At 46.3% G+C, this 26,373-nt stretch overlaps 1 protein-coding gene across 2 annotated transcripts in view; it reads right to left on the reverse strand.

Moving 5' to 3' along the window:
* The window catches only part of ACSS2 (acyl-CoA synthetase short chain family member 2), an 85,178-nt gene extending 59,060 nt beyond the window's left edge, over positions 1 to 26,118 (reverse strand). Inside the window, exons 1-2 of one of the 2 annotated variants that reach the window (XM_073606596.1) lie at positions 24,737 to 26,118; positions 7,254 to 7,449 (exon numbers count right to left, since the gene is read on the reverse strand). In XM_073606596.1, coding sequence (XP_073462697.1) covers positions 7,254 to 7,449; positions 24,737 to 24,848 — 308 coding nt within the window. In that variant the 5' untranslated portion in view covers positions 24,849 to 26,118. The remainder of the gene's footprint in view (positions 1 to 7,253; positions 7,450 to 24,736) is intronic. The other variant, XM_073606597.1, reaches the window with a different exon arrangement.
* Positions 26,119 to 26,373: the final 255 nt, after the last annotated feature.

Here is a 26,373-nt window from a genome sequence, read left to right on the forward strand (position 1 = left end):
AGAGAAAATTCTCTGCATACTGAAGATCGGGAAACCCTTTGTCAAGATCTCAAGGGGAAAAAAAAAATCACGATAATGATTTTTGATGATTAATCGTGCAACTCTAGTACAAAGCATTGAAAAGTTATTTATAAATTAGATAAATTGATTTTTTTTTTAATTTGGCACTTTTTCAAAGTAAATGTGTAAATATATGTTAATATATATATATATATATATATATATATATATATATATACACACACACATGTGTAAAAATATTCACTAACAAAGCAAACGAAAAAAAGTTTTAATTGTTTATCGTTTATAAAAAAAAAGCAGAAAATAATAATTAAATGTAGAATAGGGAGTTAATTAAGGCTGATTCGAGTAAATTAAGGGTTAATAAGGGGTTAAACTGTGGAACACTTGTTCATCCCTTTGATCTTCAGATGAAGAAACAGAAAGATACAAAAAGAAACTTGTTTCTTTTTATTTTAGTGTTTTGGGCTGAGCAATGTTGTTAATAAACATTGCCAGGTGCTTTTTTTTTTTTTTTGACAGCTCCAAATACCGGACTTCTTTAACACTTCAGCTGTCAACAGAGGAGACCCACTGACAGCTCAAAGAACCGAGCTTGAAAGTATCGGTTTCAGGTATCAGTGCATTTGTATGAGTACCGATACTTGTGAAAATACTAGGTATCGGCACAGATTCCGATACTCGGTAACGGTGCAACCCTAGTGATAATACATCCCACCAGTTCCCTCCCACCAATAATGAAAACCTTTCCACTGTGCAGGTCAGGCCTCTTCGCCTTCTACCTCGTTTTTAGGTGATCTGACCCAATAAAGCTTTTTTTCTTCTGTTAAAGCCTCAACTAATCAAAAAGAAACAAAAAACAAAAAAAAAAAACTTACACCTGAAAGCAATAAGGAATAGCAGTAGTGTTGATTTTCTTGGTGCTTGCGTATATCAAACCATCCGGAGGCAGATTTAGACCCCCCGGGTAGCTAAAACCCATTTTAAAGAAATGAAATATTTTTTATCTAACTAATCTACATTCAAACAAACACAAATACGCCGCCAGCAATCCTCACTGCACTGACAGGGAGATGACAGCACTCTGCTGGATGAGAAGTGTACAAGGTTACACCTTGCTAGTCAGCGTGTTGTATGAAGCAGCCTAGCGAGTCCGCTAACAGTGCTGCATACTCATACATATTCCATCTATCTTATCCACAACTGGAAGGATCTTGAACTGTCAGAAAACATAAATCAAAGGTGCCCAACCTTTTAAAGACCGAGGGCCTCTTAACCACTTAAGCCCCGGACCATTTGGCTGGCCAAAGACCAGAGCACTTTTTGCGATTCGGCACTGCGTCGCTTTAACCGACAATTGCGCAGTCGTGCGAAATGGCTCCCAAACAATATCAACGTCTTTTTTTCCCCCCACAAATAGAGCTTTCTTTTGGTGGTATTTGATCACCACTGTGGTTTTTATTTTTTGCGCTATAAACAAAAAAAGAGCAACAATTTTGAAAAAAAACGCATTATTTTTTACTTTTTGCTATAATAAATATCCCCAAAAACATATAAAAACAAACATTTTTTTCCCCTCAGTTTAGGCCGATACGAATTCTTCTACATATTTTTGGTAAAAAAGAAAAAAAAAAAAAAAAAAAAAAAAAAAAATCGCAATAAGCGTATATTGATTGGTTTGCGCAAAAGTTATAGTGTCTACAAAATAGGGGATAGTTTTATGGCATTTTTATGAATAATTTTTTTTTTTACTAGTAATGGCGGCTATCAGCGATTTTTATCGTGACTGCGACATTATGGCGGACACATCGGACACCTTTGACACATTTTTGGGACCCTTGGCATTAATACAGCGATCAGTGCGATTAAAAATGCACTGATTACTGTAAAAATGTCACTGGCAGTGAAGGGGTTAACACTAGGGGCCAGTGAAGGGGTTAGTTGTGTGTCCTAGTTCGTGTTCTAACTGAAGGGGGATGGGGACTGTGCAGGGAAGAAAACAGATCGTCTGTTCATACTTTGTATGAACAGACGATCTGTCAGTTCTCCCCTCAGAGATTCGGAAACGGTGTGTTTACACACACAGTTCCAGGTTCTCCGTGTGCCCCGAGCGATCGTGGGAGCCCGGCAGTGATTAAGACCGCCGGGCACTCGCATCGGCTCGGGGGCGCGCGCTCGCCCCCTAGTGGCCACAGGGCAAAGCGACGTGCAATAACGTCGTTCCGCCCATCCGTGCCATTCTGCCGCAGTACAACTGCATCTGGGGCAGCTGTGCAAAGAAACAATAAAACCTGGAAGCTGATTGAAGTTGGAGTTAGAAGCTGATTGGTTACTATGGACAGCTGCGCCAGATTCTGTGTGTTGCATAGACTTCTGTTAAAGTGTTACTAAACCCACAACAGTAAAAATCAGTCTGTATATGCAGTAAAGCATGCTTGTTCTACTCACTGTGGAACCCAAGGGGTTAATCCTCTGCATTGTGTAAAAAAGGCTGTTTGATTCCCTCCCTTCTTTCAGTGTCCCCAAACCAACTCCTGATAGTACAGAGCTAGGCTGCACATGCTCAGTCTGGTGTGTATTGCTAGAGAGATTTTTTTTTCCCTTGGGAGAGTGCATGTTATAAGCATAGGGCCAATCAGCACTGTCCAGACAGAGGGTAAGGGGTCCTGCAGCTTCACAGGACAGTCACAGGAGAATGAAAACTCCTCCTACAAGCTTTAACCAGACACTGATAGACATCAAAAGACTGCTATATACTGATGATGAAAAAAGGTATTTAGCAGTTTATATCTACTAAAACTATTGCATTTCCATGTTCTGTGTACTGTGGGAGACCAGATATTGTGAATGCAGGCTCCTGGGTTTAGTAACACTTTAAAGGAAGCTGCAAGCCGCAATGAAATCGGAAGTCCAAATCGCACTGATTTGCGGCTTTAAGTAAGCGTGATTATAAAGTAGCACTGGTGTGAACCAGGGCTAAATGTACCACACTCCCCGACTAGAAATTTGGGGATGCACCGACAAAGGAAAAAGAAAATCATAGCAGCTAAAAAGTAAGACTTCCAATGAGTACCATTTATATCTGTGCAACTTCAAAGTAGTCCCTGCGCTACTTTGGTCCGACTTCGATGCAATTTGAGGTCCATAGAACACAAGATTAGACAGGCATTGCTTAAAGTCGCGGCAAAATCAACTTTCAGGTCAAGTGTGAAAGAGGCCTAAAGAGTGTCAGCTGGAGTCCAACATTTGTTTGTTAAATGCATTAGCAGAAATAGATTGACTAGCACTACCCTTCCCCCTAGATTGTCCATGGATGGCTTTGTTGTGCCTTTATCCAGAGTGAGGACATCCTAAGACAGGAAGTGTGGCCAGATCCCCAGGTGATAAAAAAGGGGGAACAGCAATTTAAAGATTGGTAAACTGATATATAACATTTTTGGTTATTGGATTTAATTTCATCTTAACCACTTGCAGAGCGCCCATCCACACAGTGCCCCGATTATCAGTGCCGATGTCCCTTGAACAAACGCTCACAGCGTGAGGAAAGAAAAGCCGATAACTTGTGTTGACATCTGTGATTGGATACAGCTGATCACGTGGTAAAGGGCCACTGTGATTGGCCCTTTATGCCGATCTGTGGTCAGCCGAGTCTGGACTCGGTGATCACAGAGTGCGATCCCGGGGGAGGACAGAAGCGGGATCCCGGGGGAGGACAGAAGCGGGATCCCGGGGGAGGACAGAAGCGGGATCCCGGGGGAGGACAGAAGCGGGATCCCGGGGGAGGACAGAAGCGGGATCCCGGGGGAGGACAGAAGCGGGATCCCGGGGGAGGACAGAAGCGGGATCCCGGGGGAGGACACAAGCGGGATCCCGGGGGAGGACACAAGCGGGATCCCGGGGGAGGACACAAGCGGGATCCCGGGGGGAGGACACAAGCGGGATCCCGGGGGGAGGACACAAGCGGGATCCCGGGGGGAGGACACAAGCGGGATCCCGGGGGAGGACACAAGCGGGATCCCGGGGGAGGACACAAGCGGGATCCCGGGGGAGGACACAAGCGGGATCCCGGGGGAGGACACAAGCGGGATCCCGGGGGAGGACACAAGCGGGATCCCGGGGGAGGACACAAGCGGGATCCCGGGGGAGGACACAAGCGGGATCCCGGGGGAGGACACAAGCGGGATCCCGGGGGAGGACACAAGCGGGATCCCGGGGGAGGACACAAGCGGGATCTCGGGGGAGGACAGAAGCGGGATCCCGGGGGAGGACAGAAGCGGGATCCCGGGGGAGGACAGAAGCGGGATCCCGGGGGAGGACAGAAGCGGGATCCCGGGGGAGGACAGAAGCGGGATCCCGGGGGAGGACATCAATAGACACCCTCCCGGCAAAGTAAGGCCACGCTGTAGCTGTGTCTTGGCTATAGCATGGGCGGGAAGGGGTTTAAAGTAGAACTATAAGCAAAAGGATTTTATTTTTTGCATTTTGGATAGAGTAAGGGAGGGTTATACACAACGTCAGGTTTTTATTTGCGATCGTTGTCCCATTGCAGAGATTTCCCTTTACTTCCTGTCCCATAGCCACAACAGGAAATGAGAGGAAATCCCTGCAAAGTGAGGGAATACTTGATTGTCACCATTGGAAGATTTCCTCTCTATTACTGTTCTGGGGACAACCCAACATTTGGGATCTTCTTTTACTTTCAATAACTGTAAACAGGGAAAATAGAGAGGGTGACTCTCCCTAATGGGGACAGGCAGCAATAAAAACAGCTGGGTGTTCCAATTCCTCTCCAATCTGTCCAAAACTATAAAAATTGTTGCCTTTATTTATGCTTTGAGCAAAGCACCTTTAGTTTGGCAGATATTTTCCAGTAAGCTTCAGAAATAAAATTCTTCTTTGGATAGAAAACAGACAGACACAGAAAATCCCAACCAATCACTGCTAATTCATCTCCTATCAATCATTTAGTCACTATTCTCATCCTAATTTTGCTAGACCTGGCTCATTAGAAGCTGCAAGGCCATCTATATATAACCTCTATTAGGGGGAACGTATTGCGCCACAATTTCATTAACTCTTATAGATGCCTGCAGAGCCAGCTGATTAAATCAAAGCCGAACGTCACTGTCTGCCAAATGGATAGCTGGCCGAATCTAACAAGATGATAGATTACGGTAACAGCTGGATCCACCGCCATGATTAATACGCCATCCGCAGGGAGCACATACAATTCCAGCACTGTACTGAATGCAGAACGGTTTCTTCGCTTACACAAATTACTTACACGGCTTCAATATGTATTTTGGCTCTAGTCACTGTAAAAATTGTAACTCCATTTATTAAAAGCAGAACTCCAGTCATGGTCACTTAACCACTTCCCATCCAGCGATGTACAGGCATGCTGCTGAACATTCACTGGTTTTACCGGGATGATGCCTTCAGCCACGGGCATCACCCCTGTATCGTGTTTTTTTTTTTTTTTTTTAGAGTCGGCGGTCTGCTCTCTTGTAATAGCAATCAGAGCGGCTAGCTAGCCGCTTGATTGCTATTTCAAGCAGTGGCAGACGTCCCCTACCCGCCGCCTTCCGCGGCTCTCTCGTCCCACCAAGCTGGCCGGACAGTCAAACAATGTCTTGATTGGCTGTTTGTAATAGTACCCTGGGAGCGATGACATGACAACACTTCCAGTTTACTCAGAAACCATCTGCGCCATTTTTTGAAAATCTAAATCATTCAGAAACACTGATCTTGGCGTTTTGAATGCTTTTAGGTGCAGAGGAGGGATTTGGGGTCTTAGACTGGGTTCACACCATTGCGAATGGAATGCGGGTTCCCCGCATCCCATTCGCAATAGCAGGAGATTTTGACCGGCTCTCTATGGAGCCGCTTCACATATCTCCGCTGCGGCTCCGGTGCGAATTTGCACCAGAGCCCTGTGCGTCTTTTGCTCCATTCCAAGTCTGAATTAAGCCAAAAATTTGGGCTGAAATCGAACCCGAAACGGTGAACAGGAATGCACAGGACCCCTGCTGGGAGCCGCATCGGTATTAGGTGTGAACCCAGCCTTATAGACCCCAGATCTCTCCATAAAGAGGAACAGTCACATGCCTATTGCTGTCACAAGGATGTTTACATTCCTTGTGATAGCAATAAAAGCGACAAAAAAAAAAAAATTAAATGCAACAGTGTTAAAATAAATAAATGATTAAAAAAAAAAAAAAAAAAAAAAAAAGAAAAACAAAAAAACTGTAAAGTGACTTTGTCCTCCTTCGCAAGGCAAACGCGCTGTCTGGTCCCGCATGCACACAAACAGCGATCGCCCCACACGTGAGGCATCAATGCGAACGCCAGATCATGGGCAATAATTCAAGCACTAGACCTCCCCTGTGACGTTTTTTTTAAGTGCTGCCTAGGGATCGGAAAATTGATGTCATTTGTCACCGTTGAATAGGCGTGCGCAATTTTAAAGCATGACATGTTTGGTATCTATTTACTCGGTGTAATTTCATCTTTTATATTTTACAAAAAAAATTAGGTTATGTATTGTGTTTTTTGCATTAAAATTCAAAATGCGCTTAAAAAAAAACTGCAAATACTGTGCGACTTAAAAAAATTGTAAAACCCCCCTTTATTCTCTAGGGCATCTGCTTTAAAAAAAAAAAAAAAAAAAAAAAACATAATATTTGGGGGTTTTAAGAAATTTTCTAGCAAAAAATACTGATTGTTACATGAACAAAAAGTGCCAGAAAAAGCCTGGACTGGAAGTGGTTAAAGAGAGTTTCTGTAATAACAGAAAAAACAAACAATCATACTCACCTCTCAGCTCTGCCCCTCCAGTGCTTACTGGAGCGCCGGTCAGGGGAGGAGGGAGCGGCTGGCTCAGGATTCTCAGTGGCTCGCTGGGAGGCTGACCCAGCTGCCGATCCAGGCATCTTGGTGGATCCCAACTGTAAAGTCGGGATCGATCCAGCGCCTGGACCAGCTGAGTGACGTCAGCCGACAGCGGACTTTAGCGAGCATGCATAAGGTGATTGATTATACCACACATGTGAGGGGCTGTCGCGAACGTCAGAGCGAGGGCAATAATTCTGGCACCAGGTCACCTGTGACTCAAAATATGGATGCCAGGCAACTAGTATTTTTAGAATATCAGCACTGCCTGTCTCCGGATTTCTCACTACAAACTTCCTCCAACATAGTTTGCGGCATATATGAGAAGTGACGAAGCTTACCAATAAAAGGCCACTTTGTCCCCCAGGTTCTTCTCCTGCACATTCCTGTCCAGCACATTGTAGCATATGTTGGTGACGCCGCCTTTCATCCACTCCACGAAGATCTTCCCTTTAGTGATATCGAAATTGTATCTGAGCAACGGCTGGGAGGGCGGCACCCGCCAGTAGAAAGAATTTGCAATTTCACCCCAGAATGCTGCAGAAAAACAAAAAACATTAGTACAACTCAGAGTACATTTAAAATCTCTCACAAAAGGTTACATTTGCTGAAAACAGACCTTTAAAATGCTGTAAGCTGCTGGGCATTCATTCACCGCCCCAAGATCCATTCATTAAGATCTCATTCTCTGTTCCACTGGCCCCAGTACTCTTTAGGTCACTGACCTAGGACAATTAAGCCCCTTACATATGGGCCGAATACCGGGGGCGACATCGGCCTGTTCAATAAAAACTGTCCGACATTCAGCCAGTGTGTATAGCAGCCGGTCTACTGGAAGCCTGCAGTTTGGCTGGCTTCTTTCGGACGAGCATGCTGGGAAATTATATATATATATATATATATATATATATATAAATAGATAGATATATAGACACACATTATAATATATATATATATATATATATATATATATATATATGTATATATATATGTATATATATACACACACATACACACACACACACATACACACACACACACATACATACATTATATATATATTATATACACACACACATATATCTATGCATGTATTTATATAATATAATATAATATAATATAGGAGTAAAAAAAAAAAAAAAAGCATGGAAACTTTCTGAAGAACCCTCATCGTACATGTAGACACCAAAGAGTCGAGTATGAAGGCTTTTCTCCTGCAGGGAGCTGATGTCCGGATTTCTTCAGAGATCCATTAACACCATAATGCTGTGTACTGCACAATCTCACATGCTGACGCACATTGAATTACCTCATACAGCCCAAGTGAATGGGTTAAATTACACATGAAAATTGGACAAGCTGCACTTTCCCACAGTGTAACACACAGCACACTCAGTTCTGTACGGTGCTGCACCATAAATGCGTTTTTAAGGTGCGTAGCATGCCAGTCACAACACATGGCACTGCAACACAGGTAATGTGCGTTACTGCAATACAATGGTGTGCATGGGCCCTGAAGGTGCAAGCCCTGACATTGTATTCTTTTCTCTGCCCCACCACTTAGTCACTGGATAAGAACAAATATTCAGGTCAGGAATTACAACACCTCACTGGTAGCATGCTTGTTCAGGTCTCTTGCCCCTTTGATAAAAATAACCCGTCAAGATAAAATATGGTGTCATTGCTGACTTGTTTTTACATTTTATTATTTTTTTTATCTAAGAAGGAGCATTTCCTATCCCTGCTACCCCGAGCTTTTACTCCTTGTGTTCCCCCCCATATAGTGTCAAATAAGTGCAAAACTAAATTAGAAACACCAATTTCAGGTCTCAGAACTGGACCATTCAAAACAATGCCGCAGTCCTAAGACATTCGGCTCACTGGCATCTGCCCAAAACACCAACGGCAGTTGTGGGTGGACTTCCTCTCGCTGTGTATTGGCTGCACCCAGGTCACTATTAAACAACATGAAGTACTCAATCAGCTAGAACCGGTACACAGCCCATAAGACACGTCAAATCCGCTAAACAATTTCTGTAAAATGAATGTTCTGCCAGACGAAGGCTTTAAGAAGATGTACGACTGACTCGGGAGTGACATTGAGTCTGTGTGGAGTCATTTGTTTTTTTGTAGGATCGGTGCAGAATCATTCTGATGATGTTCCTGTGATGGATGGCACAACAGAAGACATCACAAAACCTAAATCATCATTTATTGCTACAGCCTTTACAGACATCCAGTGTTCCAGGGTGGGCAATTCTGATGGCAGCCATCGCTACTATTAAGATTGTAAGCTCTTCTGAGCAGGGCCCTCTTAAAGCAGAGTTCCGCTAAAAAAAAAAAAAAATGTTAAAAGTCAGCAGCTACAAATACTGCAGCTGCTGACTTTTAATAATCGGACACTTACCTGTCCCAGAGTCCAGCGATGCGGAGGATCGAAGCCCCGCTCGTCTCCCCCTCCGCTCGGCAGCGCCGGCATTGTAACTGTGGGCGCCCAGCTGTGGCTTCATAGCCGGGCACACACTGCGCACGCGTGAGCCACGACTGGCCGCGCAATCATCTGGGACCTGTGAGGTGTCCCAGATGATTGCCTAGAGGGAGGGGGCAGAGCTGATCTCCCTTCCGGCGCCGAGGGAAGTGACGTAAGGAGCCTAGGTGAGTAAGGAGGCAGATTACGAGGGAGCCCCTAGCAACAGGCATTAAGGAGGTGAGTAAAAAAAAAAAAAAAAAAAAAAAAAATTTTCTCTGAATGTTTTTTTTTTTTTAAACTTATTTCATGCACATTAATGAATTTTAATCCTCTTGTATTTTTATTATATTATAACTGTATTGTCTCCCTTTTATATTGTAAAGCGCTGCGTAAACTGTTGGCGCTATATAAATCCTGTATAATAATAATAGCTACACCAAGCGGGTTCAAGAAAAGGGTGCCGATTTCAGTAAAGCAAATATGTAAGAGGCTTAAAGCTGAACTCCGGGCACAGATTTTCATCAAATATATTAACCCCCCCCCCCCATAGCTACAAAGGATATCGTCCACTTTGTGTGCACCAAATGCCTTCGCAAACGCAGATGTTAGCTTGTAAAAGTAGCAGTGACAACATAGCCTGTGCAAAGAGCAGAACTGTGGGAAGGACCCAGCAAGTGCCGCCCACCACAGGAAAACTACAGGAGGGGGGCGGAGAGAAGACCAGTCACCCTGTACAAGGAGGGAGAGTGGCAGTGACCGGTCTGCACCTTGTTTGAAAGATGCCTGTACAATCATCAATCACCTGTGTGGCCAGCTTTAAAGGGTAACTCCACTTTGATGGGGGGAAAAAAAAAAAAAAGGCAAATAGAAAAATAAATGATATAGCATGCATAAGTCATATTGTTATTAAAAATGACCTTTCCTTTTCAATCTGCAGCTCTATCATTTTCTGTACAATGCAATATGGCTACCGGGAGGCGCTCTGTACACAGAATATGTACAGAACGCCCCCCCCCCCCCCCCAGGTATGTCATTTCCTGCTTCTGTGATTGGCTCACTGATTTTCACAGAAGTCTGCACTAAGATACAAGTCAGATTTTGAGCATCCCCTGCAACAAAAATTTTTGGTGAGATACTCCCAAAGGGAAAGAATGTCTAAAAAGGGCTGCAGACCGTGCCACTTTTCCTGCAGCAGGTGATTGGTAATTATAAAATCACTCCCATACAGATGGACACAAACAGCTATTTCTTCAGAATAACAAAAAGGTAGGAATCTGCAACAAAGTTTGTTAAAAATCCTTGTAATGTACACAGATCACCCGGAGGGGAATGTATTTTCCTCAACAAAAGTGGAGTTACTCTTAAATCTACTCAAGCTACGAGTCCTACCTGCTACAGAAAATTGCTAATAAATAGAGATGAGCTCAGGTGTGCTTGTACACCAGTCCGAATCCGTCTGAGCTATCCAGCCAGGAAGCTAGCGAAGCCAACAGCCAATTATAGGCATTCCCTTCCCCACAACCATATGCAAGGGGCGTGTATACCTGCGGTTGTGGGCAATGTTTCCTCCGCCTGTGATTGGCTGTTGACTTTGGGATGGCTCTAGCAGGTTCAAACATTCCTGAGCTCCTTACTGCTCATAAATAGGCAGATTTGTTTAAAGAGTAAATAGAGGAAAAATACATTCCCCTCTGGGTGATCTATGTACATCGCAGGGGTTTTAACAAACTTTGTAGCAGATTCCTACCTTTTGTTATTCTGAAGGAATAGCTGTTGGTTTGTCTGTGTCCAAGTGAATCTGTGTGGGATTTAATGATTCTCAATCAGCTGCTGTACTTGCAGGGCTCCAAGGAGGAAAGTGGCAGGATCTGTATCCCTTTAGACATGATTGGGAGTATCACACCAAAAAAAATGACATTTTTGTTGCAGGGGATGCCCAAAATCTGACTTGTATCTTAGTGCAGACTTCTGGGAAATTTAGTGAGCCAATCACACAAGTAGGAAATGACATGTCTGGGGGGGGGGGGGGGCGTTCTGTCCATAGCCTCCAGGTAGCCATATTGCATTACATTTTACAGAAAACTACAGCGGCTGCAGATTAAAAAGGAAAGGTAATTTTTAATAACATTCCATTACAATATGACTTGTGTTGCAATGGCAAGATAACCCTTAGGCCCCTTTCACACGGCCACGACTGGAAAGTCGTGCAATTTTACCGCGATTTCAGGGAATGCCTGTGTAAACCTGGGATCTATGGACCACAACTCGCATCAAAGTCAGACCAAAGTAGTGCTGGGACTGACTTGAAGTCGCACAGATATGAATGGTTATCATTGGAAATCATCGGGTACGACTTGTCATGCGACTTTGCACTCCCAAGTCACAGGACAAGTGACACAAGTGTGAAAGGGGCCTTAGCATCAGCTCCTCCCAGTCCTTTGAAGAGGTTGTAAACCTCAGGACAAAAAAAAAAAAATAAACCCTGCAAGAGAAAGGCATAATGAGCTAGTATGCATCGCATACTAGCTCATTATGAAATACCTTAGAATGATGCCCTGGATTGGCGTCGGCCCTCAGAGTACAGCACAGACATCTTCCACCAGAGTTACTTCCGGGTTCACGGCTCCGGCGCTGTGATTGGCCGGAACTGCGATGACGTCACTCCCACGGATGTGTGAGGAGGTTTGCCGGTGAGGGCACGACTCAGAAGAAATGGCACAGCGCATATACTGAATATCTCCTAAACTGTGCAAGTTTAGGAGATATTCAAGGTACCTACAGGTAAGCCTTGTTATAGGTGTGGTGTAACAGGGTTTACAACTACTTCAAAGGGTTTCAGATTCCGGGGAGGCGGGGTTTATGATAATGTGACTGCCGTGATTGACTGTCACATGATCGGAAAGCTCCCGATAGCAAGTAGTGATCGGAAGCTTTCCGTTAGCCGCCGGTAACTGTGCACTCTTGGCACAGCTGTATTTATAGTCTGGTAGGCAAATAAGCGGGCGCTCGGTATCCAGGCCCCCTGCCTAGAGGTCGCATATTTGCATACTGTAAGCTCTAAGGCTCCATTCACACCACTGCGTTTTTTGATGTATTTTGCATAAATGCATGGGAATTTTTTTAACATAGGTTCCTATGGAACATGTTCACATCAATGCATTTTTGTCTCTCTGCGTTTTTGGAAAGGGTCGGGGACTTTGCATGTAATAGAATTCAATGGACCCACATCCAAAAACGCAAGTACTGTGTTTTGCGTTGTTTTCAATGTATTTTTTTTTCACACTGTAAAAAAAAAAAACGCAAAACGCAAAAAACGCCGCAAAAACGCATGTTCAAAAACGCAGCAAGCACCACAAAAACACTGCAGAAATGCTCAAAAGCAACATGCATAGATGTGAATCGAGCCTAAGAGGTTGAGATCATTGCTTAGAACATGCTGAAGCTAAGGGATCAACGTGACAGCTAGAGAACCTTGTATGTACAAAAGGAGAATGGAGGCCCCATGCATGCAGAGCATTGCATTAAGACGTGCATTAAAGTGGAGTTTCACCCAAAAGTGACGGTGACCCCGACATGCCACATTTGGCATGTCATTTTTTTTTGGGGGGGGGGGGGGGGGGGGCAGGTACCTCTTTTTAGAGGGATCCAGCTCCCACTTCCTCCCGGGGCTCCGCGGCGCTGGAAGGAAGTTCACCTCTCCCCCCTCCCACCCTGCAATCTTCTGGGACATGTCACAGGTCCCAGAAGATTGCCCGGCCATTCACAGCGCGGCTCGCGCATGCGCAGTGCAGCCACAGCCGGGGAGCCCACAGTAGTGATGCCGGCGCAGCAGAGAGGAGCGGGGCTTCGTTCGCCCACATCTCTGGATCGTGGGACAGGTGAGTGTCCGATTATTAAAAACTTTTTTTTTTTCGGGAGAACGCCGCTTTCAGGCAGTCCATTGACTGATGTAGTGCACCACAATGCTAATATGAGAACTAGCTTTGCATTACGGTGATCTGCGGATCCATCCTACCACCTCTAGGTTACTACTATGTCATAAAGTGATGCCGAGTTTGGAGGATGAGACAACACTGTGTGGCTGGATACACAGAGATCTGTAAATGGAAGAATACAAGTCCCATCTTCTACAGAGGCAGAGAAACTCATAGATATCAATGGAGAACAAATGTGGAGATGTCACAGCATTTAAAGTCCATTGATTACTTCCTGCCAAGAAATATAGTCTGCAGGAGCCTGTGTGTTGCACCCAGCAATGCTCTGCAGACTCCAATGGAAAAAATTAATAAATGCTTATTTTTTTTTTCTTTTTTCAATATGGATGTATTATTATTATTATTTTTTTTTTTTTTTTTTTTTTTTTTTTTACAAAAGATGGACCGCCATGGCTTTAAGATAAGCTGTATTGTTTGGATCTAGATCTTATCTCATCTAGTACAAAATCAGTAGGGGAAGGAAACACACCCATCACACCCCTTGCGACATGGGCAATGAAGAATTAAAATGCACAAAACGATTGAACCAATCTACAAGCCCCTCATTCCCACGGATGTTTGAGGGCACATGCAGGATCTGTTGTAAAGATCCCACCGTTTTCCCGCAGCAGAATTGAATGGCTGTGTACACTTGTACTTGTGTAAACACGGATACTTTTTTTGCACTGGCATTTACCCACGCATGCGCATAAGTTGTATTCCTTGAATGCAATACTTTTCATTTGGGGAAATACTTCATACGTGCATGCGCGGGTAAACATCGGGCTTACACTGTTGCAGTGCGTTATGCTAGGTTTACACCTATGCAGTTGCTACAGCTTGCATTTGTGTGGGCACTGCCGGAAATTCAGGAAAAAAAAAAAAAAAAAAAAAAAAAGGACCCTGCATCTTTTTAAAAATGCAGCCACAGGGAAATCGCCTGGCGCTTTTGCACTATGCACTTTACAACAACCAAAAACGTGCTGCGTTTTTGGATGCGTGGGGGGTGCCATTATGAATGAATGACAGCCCTGTGCATCTGCAAAAGAGCAGCGCATTTTGGCTGCAGGTGTGGGAATAGGTGCTGTCCCACACCCACAACCACCCACAACAGCGTGAACCTAGCCTTTTAAGCTGGCCATACACCATACAATTTTCTTATTCAATTTCCTTTAGATCCCTTTCACGCGTTTTGCAGGCGCTATAGTGTTAAAAAAAAGCGTCTGCAAACCGCCCTAAAACAGCTGCTCCATTCACTCCAGTGTGAAAGCCTTCACACTGGAGCGGTGCGCTGGCAGGGCGTCAGAAAAAGTCCTGTCAGCAGCTTCTTTGGAGCGGTGAACTCACCGCTCCTCCACCGCTGCTCCCCACTGAAATCAATGGGGCAGCGTTGCGATACTGCCAGCAAAACGCCGCTCCAGCGGCGTTTTGCGGGCGGAGTTACCCCTTTTCGTCTGCTAGCAGGGGGTTAAAACCGCCCTGCTAGCGGCCAAATAGTGCCGTTAAAATGACGGTAAAGTGGCGCTAAAAATAGCACCACTGACAGCATAGTGTGAAAGGGGTCTTAGATTTACCTTCAACTGTGTAGTAGCAGGGCCTGCCTGATTGCACAGTTTAGATTTGACCTCCTATTATGTGGTTTTGGTAAATCTACAGGAAATCTATAGAAGAAAAATTGTATAATGTATGGCCAGCCTTAGGGCTACTTCACACCACATGCAATCTAGGGTTTTTTTTTTTTTTTTCTGCATGAGAAATACCCAGACAATAGGTTACAAGGATTTCAGTGGCACACCATTGCAGTGCATTCCAGGTCATTCAACAAAAGTAGAGCATGCTGCATTTTTTTCTGCAAAGAACTGCACTGGAATGCATCTAAAACACACCTAAATGCACTGCATGGAAAAAAAAAAAAAAGAACAAGAAGGGAAAAACGCACTGGAACACTTTGAAAATGCATCAAAAACGTGCATACAGAAATGCATCTAGAACTCATCTGGACTGTGCTTCTGTGGTGTGAATGGGCCCTTAGGCCCCTTTCACACTTGTGCGACTTGGGACTGCAAAGTTGCATGACAAGTCGTACCCCATGATTTCCAATGAGTATCATTCATATCTGTGCGACTTCAAAGTAATCCCTGCACTACAAAGTAAGACCCTGCAGGTCCTCCTTTAATGCGAATTGAGGTCCATAGAGCCCGCACGGTGCCTCCATGGAAAGCGGCTTTCCCGTGGGGGCGCCCGATGAAGAGGAGGGGCCTGGAGTGCCAACAGGGAACCCCAGAAGAGGAGGATCGGGGCTGCTCTGTGCAAAACAATTACACAGAGCAGGCAAGTATAGGCATGTTTGTTCGTGTTTATGTAAATAACTAACGTTTACAACCATTTTAAGGCGTGTTTCAAATTGCATGCCAAATCGGCGGCTATTGCCATCAATAGCACCATCCAAGCCGGTGCGACGCCGCACCGATTCGGAAATGTCGTTTCTGTACTACTTTTGGCAACTTCGGGTGTGATTTGTATAGACATCTGTCCAGGAACCCGCACAGATGTCTCTGAAATCGCCCCCGAAGTCGGGACGGACATGCGGGAACTGAACCTGGGCTCAAACCAAGGTTTTGTTGTATCTCCTAAACTGCTGCAAGTTTAGGAGATATTCGCTGTACCTACACAGGTAAGCTTTATTACAGGCTTACCTGTAGGTACAAGATGAAAAAGTGGGTTTACTATGGCTTTAAGAGTACAAAAAATTTAAACATTTAAAAAAAATATATATATATTTTGAAACAACAGACCAAAAGAGACATCAGAGGAGGGATGGATTGAATTTCAAACAAAGGTCAGTTAGAGCAATGTATAATAATAAATGGGATTCTACTTTAGCCTCCGTTCACACCGGTGCGTCTTGTCATGCGATTTGACGGTTCCAAAGTCACACCCTATCGCAAGCAATAGAACCGGTTAAATCGGTGCAACTCCGACTTTGCGGTGCCGCACCGATTTGAAAAAGTGGTTCCTGCATTAATTTTTTATGATTTTGGGTGCGACTTGCACAGGTGTCAGTCAAGTCGCACCTGAAATCGCACTGACCTGCTACTTCGATTTCAAAGTAACATCAATGTGTACCAGGGCTTAAAAAGAAATGTGGTTTTAAATCAGCAATATCTTGTAGATCAGTGGTTCTCAACTCCTGTCCTCAGGACCCACTAACAGGCCAGGTTTGCAAGATAACTGAAATACATCACAGGTGATATCATTTGCTGCTCAGTGATTGCAGCATTCTAGTCTGCATCTCCCCAAGGTAATACTTAGACCCCTTTCATACTGCGGGTGTTTTTCAGGCGCTACAGCGCTAAAAAGAGCGCCTGCATAGCGCCTGAAAAAAGCGGCTCCATTCACTCAAGTGTGAAAGCCCGAGGGCTCTCACACTGGAGCGGTGCGCTGGCAGGACATCAGAAAAAGTCCTGCCAGCAGCTTCTTTGGAGCGATCAGCTCGCCGCTCCTCCACTGCTGCCCCCGATTGAAATCAATGGGGGAGCACTGCGTTTCTGGCTGTTTTGCGAGCGGATTTAACCCCTTTTCAGCCGCTAGCGGGGGGTTAAAACTGCCCCGCTAGTGGCTGAATAGCGCTGCTAAAACAACGGTAAAGCGCTAAAAATAGTGCCGCTTTACCGCTGACGCCCTAGGCGGCTCTGTGTGAAAAGGGTCTCAAAGTGATTGTAAGGGTTGTTTTTTTTTTTTTTTTCTTACCTCCACTGTGCAGCTCATTTTGCACAGAGTGGCCCCTAACATCATCTTCTGGGGTCCCCCGGCGGCTCTCTCGCGGCTCCTCCCAACATCAGATAACCCCCTAGGAGAAGCGCTCTCCCGAGGGGGTCACCTTGCGGGCGCGCTCCCGGTTCCAGCATTCGGTGTCCATAGCCGCCGAATATATGACTCGGCCCTGCCCCCCGCGTCATTGGATTTGATTGACAGCAGCGGGAGCCAATGGCTGCGCTGCTATCAATCTATCCAATTAAGACCAGAGAACCCCTGGCAGAAAACCAGCGCGTCCCCGCCAGCTCAAGTTCCAGGGCTCAGGAAAGTAAAACAGGGGGCCGATCACTGCCAGGTGTTTTTTCACCTTAATGCACAGGATGCATTAAGGTGAAAAAACACGAAGGTTTACAACCCCTTAAAAACCTGGCCTGTTAGTGGGTCCTGAGGACAGGAGTTGAGAACCGCTGTTGTCGGGGGGAGGGTATCTTCTCATCACAGGTACAGCATATTTTTTATCAGGTCGGCCCCTCCCCCTTCCCTAGCAGGTGCTCCCAATGACCCTGATGGGAATGTCTGCCCCCTACAGGTGGGGCTCACCCAGCTCCAGACACACGGAGGAGAAGCGGAGTGATCTCAGTGAGTATATTATGAAATATTCTGTAAAGTTTTCCTGCATCTAAAGATTGATGTGAATTTCAAGTTTTGTACATTTTGTGTTCAACATTTTTACACAAAGATCAGAAAATCCCCCCCCCCCCCCCCCCCCCCCGACTCTCTCCGTTTGCAGGATGCTGAGATTATACCCCTATATGAAAGGGCTGCTTAAAACGTACATCAGTCAAACCATTGCTGACCACCTTCTGAAAATGCTAATTGCCTGGCTACCGCACAGGGGAAAAGTTCTTATCTGTGTTCATGCATGACAGCTAGGCAACTGGCATTTTCATATAGAATTAGACACACGGCCACTACAGCATGCTATAGATGTCCCTTGGGCTGCAATTACCTTTGCAGTGAACCGCACATTGCACTAACACAAGTCAGGCGTGATACGGTGAGTGATCTCTATGAAGCAACCACTGGGAAATTCTTTTTTGAGTTCACACTGAGGAAGATTTGGAGTACAAATAATTGAAAAAAAATGAAAACACAAAGAAACACATCGCCAGCAGGCAGATCTACAAGAAGCTGCTTTTGAAACTTTTTTTTTTTAACTTGACCTCCGAAAGGTTTTACCCCCCCCCTCCTTCATGACCAGGCCATTTTTTTGCTATTTAGCACCGCGCTACTTTACCTGATAAATGCTCAGTCATGCAATGCTGTACCCAAATAAATTTCTATCATTATTTTCACACAAATAGAGCTTTATTTTGGTGGTATTTGATCACCACTGCGTCTTTTTTTTTTTTTTTTTTTTAAATTATATAAAACGAAAAAAAAAAATTCTGTTATAAAACATATCCAATAAAATTAAATTTTTTCATAAATGTAGGCCAAGATGTATTCTTCTACTTGTCTTTTGTGGACACTAGTATAGTTCTGATCATGATATTGATCTGTACAGACACTATACTAGTAATGGCAGTGATCAGCAACTTATAGTGTGGCGGACAATCTGGAGCTAACTGACACTGGATGGGAGAAACAATTACTTCACTAGTGTCACTAATACAATGATCAGTGATAATACAGTACTAATGACACTAGTTGGGTGATGGGAGTGATCAGAAGGGGTTAAAGTGGTTGTGCAGGCTGCAGGTTTTTTTACCTTCATGCATTGTATCCACCACCCCCCCCCCCCCCCAAATACTTACCCGAGCCCCCCATCTCGATACAGCGATGTGCACGAGAGCCTCGGCTCTCCAAGGACTCTCCGTCCTTATTGGCCAATGGTTCCCACTGCTGTCAATCACAGCCAATGAAGAGAGAAGGGGCGGGGCCACGGCTCTGAAGGGACATGCAGAGAAGCGGCTAAGAATTGGGAGGAGGGAGGAAGATCAGGATCAGGGCTGCTCTGTGCAAAACCACTGCACAGAGCAGGCAAGTATAAAGCTGCCCATACACTTTACAATCTGATTGTACAATCTCCTTCAGACTTACCTTCTTAACCACTTGACCTCCAGAAGGTTCACCCCCCCCCTTTATGACCAGGCCATTTTTTGCGCATACGACACTGCGTTACTTTAACTGAAAATTGCGCGGTCATGCGACGCTGTACCCAAAAAATTGTATGTCCTTTTTTCCCCACAAACAAAGCTTTCTTTTGGAGGCATTTGATCACCTCTGTAGTTTTTATTTATTTTTTGGGTTTTTTTGTGCTATAAATTAAAAAAAAAAAAAAAAAAAAAAAAAAAAAACACCGACAATTTATTTTTTTCAAAAAAACACAATTTTGTACTTTCTGCTATAAAACATATCCAATAAAAAATATATAAAAACTTTATTTTTTTCATAAATTTAGGCCAATATGTATTCTGCTACATATTTTTGGTAAAAAAAAGTCCCGATAAGCGTATATTTGATTTGCGCAAAAAAAAAAAAAAAAAAAATTAAAAAAATATAGCGTCTACAAACTATGGTATATATTTATTTACAAGAAGTGGCGGCGATCAGCAACTTATTCTGCGATATTGCGGCGCACAAAATCGGACACTTGACACTAATACAGTGACCAGCGCTAAAAATATGCACGGTCACTGTATTAATGACACTGGCAGGGAAGGGGTTAACATCATGGGGCGATCAAAGGGTTAACTGTGTGCCTAGCTGGTGTTTTCAAACTGTGGGGGGGGGGGGGGGGTGCTTTTTACTAGGGGAAGGCATAGATCCATCTCCCTGCTTTGCAGAGACACAGGATCAATGCCTTAGTTTCTGACAGTACGGCAATCTCCCTTGTTTACATGGGCAGACCGACCTTCTGCACCAGGTGCCGGCAGATATTGGGTCCGCAGTACCCACCCATCGGCCATCGACAATCGCACGGAAGTGCAGAATCAGAGGTGTGTGTGTGTGTGTGTGTGTGTGTGTATATATATATATATACACATACACACACACACACACACATACAAAGAGATTATATAGATATCTCTATCTATCTATATCTCACATCATGACCACCCTTTAGCAGTAAATCTGCTTATAGGGCGGTCTGCAAGTGGTTGAACGGTGTAATGTAAGGACAAACTTATTTCATACCATTTGTATCAAATCAGGTAGGTCCTTTCACTACATAGTTGATGTTAAATCTAAAGGAGATTGTACAAATCAGAATGCATAGTGTATGGCCAGCTTTAGATCTGCCATCAACTATATGAGGGCCAACCTAAACAAGCAATGCATATGTATCAAATCAGGCAGGCCCATGCACTACATATCTGATGGTAGGTTTTAAGGAGATTGCACAGTGTATGGTCAGCTTACATAATATTACACTGAGTAGTGCGACACGTGGGGCCGGAGCATCCAGATATCTTCACAGCCATCAAACCGCATTTAAAAATAGAGAAGGACATAAAAATGACAGGTCTGTAACCAATCACTCTGCAGCTCTACTGAAGACATGAATAAGCAGCACTTTTAGGCTCCATGCACACTGGAGCTCAAAAAAAGCTTTTTCTGGACGCCAGATTGCTGGCAGAAAACGCCAGTTGAAAAACTCGCTTTTAACAGCGTTTTGTACTAGCGTTTATGCGCGTTTTTTAGCGTTTGAGCGTTTTTTTAGCGTTAGCCTTTATGGGCGTTTTTAATAAAAATACACAGAGGACACTCCAAAAATCCCCCAATGCATTCCCAAATTCCATTGAAAAAATAGAATGCCGAACGCTAATTAACGCGCGTTTATGAGCGTTTATCGGTGTTTAGTGTTGTTTAGCTTTTTTTGTGGTCAGAAAAACGGCACTTTGAACGCGATTTTATGGCGCCCATAAACTCCACTGCTGATAAAACCTAAAAAATAGAGTGCAGTTTATGGGCTGTTAAAAAAAAAAAAAAAAAAAAAAAAAGACAAAACTCCAAAAAACGTCCCTTTATGAGCTCCAGTGTGTATGGAGCCATATTGTGTAAACATGATTCGAACTTGAACTAAATGTTTTAAAACCTTTTACACATTATAAATGACAAAAATAAATTATCTATCTAAAGCACGTTTAAAACCCAGGAACAAAACGTGATAGGATTGCAACTTACTTGTCCTTAGATGAGATGGCTGCATTCATTTTTTTTTCTTCCTTCCTTTATTTTTATCCTGGTGATCCTGCCGTTAACACACTTCCTGTACTAGAGTGACCCCCACACTGAGCAGCACTGTCACCCTAGGACAAGGAGTGCGTTAGGACTACATAACCTCTCCCTCTCTTCTCCATAACAGGGGGGGGGGGGGGGGGTGGAAGCAGTTTGTAGTTAATGGAGATGAGCTGAGAACAATGCTGACCGATAAGGCCCCAGTCACACCCGAGCGTAGCGTTTCCAAGCAGAAAGTCGCGTGATTTTGCCGTAATTTTTACGGCGTTTTTGCCACGATTTTGTGCAGGTCAAAAAGGTCACCAATGTAAAAAGCAGAAAAACGCCCAAATCTGCCTAAAAAAAAAAAAAAAAAAAAAAAAAGGTTCCAGAACCTGTTTGAGCTTGTTGACACCCTTCTGAAAAGCAAACCACGACGGATCAATTTTCAGAGGGTGCTTGACAAGCAGTGAAACCAGTAAAACTACCTGTTTTAACCCTGCTGTGGCGTGGCCCAATTCAGTGGCCGTACCACCTGTTTTAATTTTCTGACGCAACATGTGTACAGAGGCTGAATTTCTATTTAGTTGGGTGGTAAAACCGCAGCTCAAATTTCTTGTGAAATAAAAAAAAAAAAAAAAAAACGCAGCTCAACGGCCTGCTTTTAACCACTCCCCTGGCTGCTTACGTGAATGAGCAATTAGCGTTAAGCCCACGTCGGTGGGCTTAACGCCACCGTCCGAATCGGTGCAACGCCGCACCGATTCCCAAAAGTAGTTCCTGTACTATATTTGGCTACTTTCGAGGCAACTTGAATATGCAGATGTCTGCCAAATAGCGCATCCCCCCGAAGTCGGGCTGCATTGCTGGTTTGAACTTGCACGATTTCTAACCCCATCAGTGTGATCCGATGTTTATACACACTTTGACCACTTTAGTATCAGGGATGTCCTCCCAGAAACCTGCCTCCTGGGGTGCGCACCGGGTATACTCTGTGACCGCTATGTCCTTTGAACACAGCTGATCACAGATCGCTGTAAAGTGGCCCTTTACCATGTGATCAGCTGTGTCCAATCACAGCTTATCACATGTAAACAGACTTGCCGTCTATCACATGGGGAGGAAAAAGGTGCCAATAAACGCTCTCAGTACATTTTTTACACTAATATTTTGAGCACTGATCATCGGTGCTCCAGATATCAGCGCCTCCCCGTCAGGGAAGCCTCGCCAGGGAAGCCGCCCCGTCAGGGAAGCCTCGCCAGGGAAGCCGCCCCGTCAGGGAAGCCTCGCCAGGGAAGCCGCCCCGTCAGGGAAGCCTCGCCAGGGAAGCCGCCCCGTCAGGGAAGCCGCCCCGTCAGGGAAGCCGCCCCGTCAGGGAAGCCGCCCCGTCAGGGAAGCCGCCCCGCCAGGGAAGCCGCCCCGCCAGGGAAGCCGCCCCGCCAGGGAAGCCGCCCCGCCAGGGAAGCCGCCCCGCCAGGGAAGCCGCCCCGCCAGGGAAGCCGCCCCGCCAGGGAAGCCGCCCCGCCAGGGAAGCCGCCCCGCCAGGGAAGCCGCCCCGTCAGGGAAGCCGCCCCGTCAGGGAAGCCGCCCCGTCAGGGAAGCCGCCCCGCCAGGGAAGCCGCCCCGTCAGGGAAGCCTCGCCAGGGAAGCCGCCCCGTCAGGGAAGCCTCGCCAGGGAAGCCGCCCCGTCAGGGAAGCCTCGCCAGGGAAGCCGCCCCGTCAGGGAAGCCTCGCCAGGGAAGCCGCCCCGTCAGGGAAGCCTCGCCAGGGAAGCCGCCCCGTCAGGGAAGCCTCGCCAGGGAAGCCGCCCCGTCAGGGAAGCCTCGCCAGGGAAGCCGCCCCGTCAGGGAAGCCTCGCCAGGGAAGCCGCCCCGTCAGGGAAGCCTCGCCAGGGAAGCCGCCCCGTCAGGGAAGCCTCGCCAGGGAAGCCGCCCCGTCAGGGAAGCCTCGCCAGGGAAGCCGCCCCGTCAGGGAAGCCTCGCCAGGGAAGCCGCCCCGTCAGGGAAGCCTCGCCAGGGAAGCCGCCCCGTCAGGGAAGCCTCGCCAGGGAAGCCGCCCCGTCAGGGAAGCCTCGCCAGGGAAGCCGCCCCGTCAGGGAAGCCTCGCCAGGGAAGCCGCCCCGTCAGGGAAGCCTCACCAGGGAAGCCGCCCCGTCAGGGAAGCCTCACCAGGGAAGCCTCGCCAGGGAAGCCACCCCCTCAAGGAAGCCTCCCCGTCCGGGAAGCCTCGCCAGCGCCGTCCCGTCCGGGAAGCCTCGCCAGCGCCGCCCCATCCGGGAAGCCTCGCCAGCGCCGCCCCATCCGGGAAGCCTCGCCAGCGCCGCCCCGTCGGGGAAGCCTCGCCAGCGCCGCCCCATCCGGGAAGCCTCGCCAGCGCCGCCCCGTCCCGTCGGGGAAGCCTCGCCAGCGCCGCCCCGTCCCGTCGGGGAAGCCTCGCCAGCGCCGCCCCATCGGGGAAGCCTCGCCAGCGTCGCCCCGTCCCATCGGGGAAGTCTCGCCAGCGCCGCCCCGTCCCGTCCCGTCAGGGAAGCCTCGCCATCGCCGCCCCGTCCCGTCGGGGAAGCCTCGCCATCGCCGCCCCGTCCCGTCGGGGAAGCCTCGCCAGCGCCGCCCCGTCCCGTCGGGGAAGCCTCGCCAGCGCCGCCCCGTCCCGTCGGGGAAGCCTCGCCAGCGCCGCCCCGTCCCGTCGGGGAAGCCTCGCCAGCGCCGCCCCGTCCCGTCGGGGAAGCCTCGCCAGCGCCGCCCCGTCCCGTCGGGGAAGCCTCGCCAGCGCCGCCCCGTCCCTTCGGGGAAGCCTCGCCAGCGCCGCCCCGTCCCATCGGGGAAGCCTCGCCAGCGCCGCCCCGTCCCATCGGGGAAGCCTCGCCAGCGCCGCCCCGTCCCATCGGGGAAGCCTCGCCAGCGCCGCCCCGTCCCATCGGGGAAGCCTCGCCAGCGCCGCCCTGTCCCGTCGGGGAAGCCTCGCCAGCGCCGCCCTGTCCCGTCGGGGAAGCCTCGCCAGCGCCGCCCTGTCCCGTCGGGGAAGCCTCGCCAGCGCCGCCCCGTCCCGTCAGGGAAGCCTCGCCAGCGCCGCCCTGTCAGAGCCCATCGGTGAAGAAGAAAAAATACTTATTTGCTAATTTTTTTTTTTTTTATATGGGGGGGGTTTACGTTTCTTTAGCAGAAAAAAAAAACAAAAAACCCCAGTGGTGATTAAATACCATTAAAATAAAGCTCCATCTGTCTCAAAAAAATAATTCAAATTTAGTTTGGGTACAGTGTTTCATGACCGCGTAATTGTCATTCAAAGTGCGACAGCACTGAAAATTGGCTTGGGAAGAAAGGGGGGGGGGTAAAAATGCCCAGTATTTAGTGGTTAAAAGAAATCTTAACTTTCCCTTTTTTAAAGGTCTGCTACTCACCATCGGGCTCCCGCACAGACTTCTCGTATATCTCCTGGTACTTCTTAAAAGATGGGATGTGAGCCGCTGCAGAGACCTCCGGGGGTGGAGGGAAGATCTCAGGGGCCGACATTATGACTATACAACACTGACAACTCCGACAAGGTAAGACTCCCCAGAATGGATAAAGCACCAAACAAAACAAAAAAAATCAGCCTCTACTATCCAATCACAAGGTGACAGAGGTGAGCAAAAACAAACACACAACAGAGAAAAACGGGTGCTTTAAAAACGTGCAGAGGAAGAATTGATGCTTAAAAAAAAAAAAAAAAAATAATGCAACAGAGAAAAATACAATAGAAATGCAACCTAGGGGAAAAAAAATGTACTTTAAAAAAAGCTGACAAAAGGTGAGACTCCTAGAATAGGGCAAGGTGTCAAAAGAATGACAGAAGTGAAATAAAAAACAAACAAACAAAAAAAAAAAACACACACTAAAAAAAGAGAAAAAATGGGTGATTTAAAGAATGCAACTGAGGAAAAAAAAAAAAAAACTCACCCCACCCTTTCCAGTATGAGGGAAAAAATGCTATAGAAATGCAACCCAGGAAAATGTATTCTTAAAAATATAAACAAAAAAAATAAATGTTACAGAAATGTAACAGAGAAAAATAAAAGTGCTTTAAAAGCGCAACAGAGAAAACAAAATCATAGACGAATGCAACAAGAGGAGAAAAGTACTCCTAAAAATGCAACAGAAAAATAAAATGCTGGAATAAAGCAAACGGGGAAAAACAAGCGATTTAAAAATGCAAAAAAAATAAAATAAAATAAATGGAGCTGCAGAAAAAATCAGTTGCTTCAAAAAATATGTTGGGGGGGTGAAAAAAAAAATTCAACAGAGAAAAATAAATGCAACAGAAAAGAAAATGCTATAGAAAAGCAAAAATAAATAACAGGTGCTTAAAAAATGCAACAGGGAAAAATAAATGCTATAGAAATGAAAAGGGGAACATAAACAGGTGCTTTGAAAAATGCAATAGAGAAAAATAGCTGCTTTATTTGCAAAAAAAAAAATGCAGGCAATGGGGGTCCCCTGTGTGGAGGAGAGCACTCTGGGGGGGTCACCTAGCAGTTGCACACAATGCTCCTCTGTGTCAGTCCAGTCCCTGAATATCCTGCTGGGAGAAGACTGAACTCTACAGGTCTACAATGCAAACAGGAAAGTTGCTGAGAAGGAGAGCGGAGTGCTGGGAGCGGAGTGTCCGGTCATGTCCTGTGTGTGTGAGGAGTGTCCCCGGGATGTGGAGAGCCGGCGGTGACACCGTGTCCTCTGGGAGCGGAGCCCGGGCTCTGTCTGTACACAAGCTTCCTCCTCTACTGGGCGCCGCACACAGCGCCTGCTACGGGAAGAGCTGAGCGCCGCGATCTATGGAGCCCCCTAGTGTCCGGAGGAGCGCACTGCCCCTTGCTGGGTGTGGCGGCCTGTATGAAATCTGACAGATCTGTGTACACATGTCACTTATCTGTCACCTCACATGTCACATATGTTCACAGATTTTATTCATTTGTTGTTGTTTTTTTTTTTTCTGACTAGTAAAGGTGTCCCCTTTTCCTTCACTTATGGCCTGTACACACCCGATCCGAAAATCGAAAAA

This window comes from Aquarana catesbeiana, linkage group LG12 (assembly GCF_042186555.1).
Source record: "Aquarana catesbeiana isolate 2022-GZ linkage group LG12, ASM4218655v1, whole genome shotgun sequence".
NCBI classification, from domain to species: domain Eukaryota; kingdom Metazoa; phylum Chordata; class Amphibia; order Anura; family Ranidae; genus Aquarana; species Aquarana catesbeiana.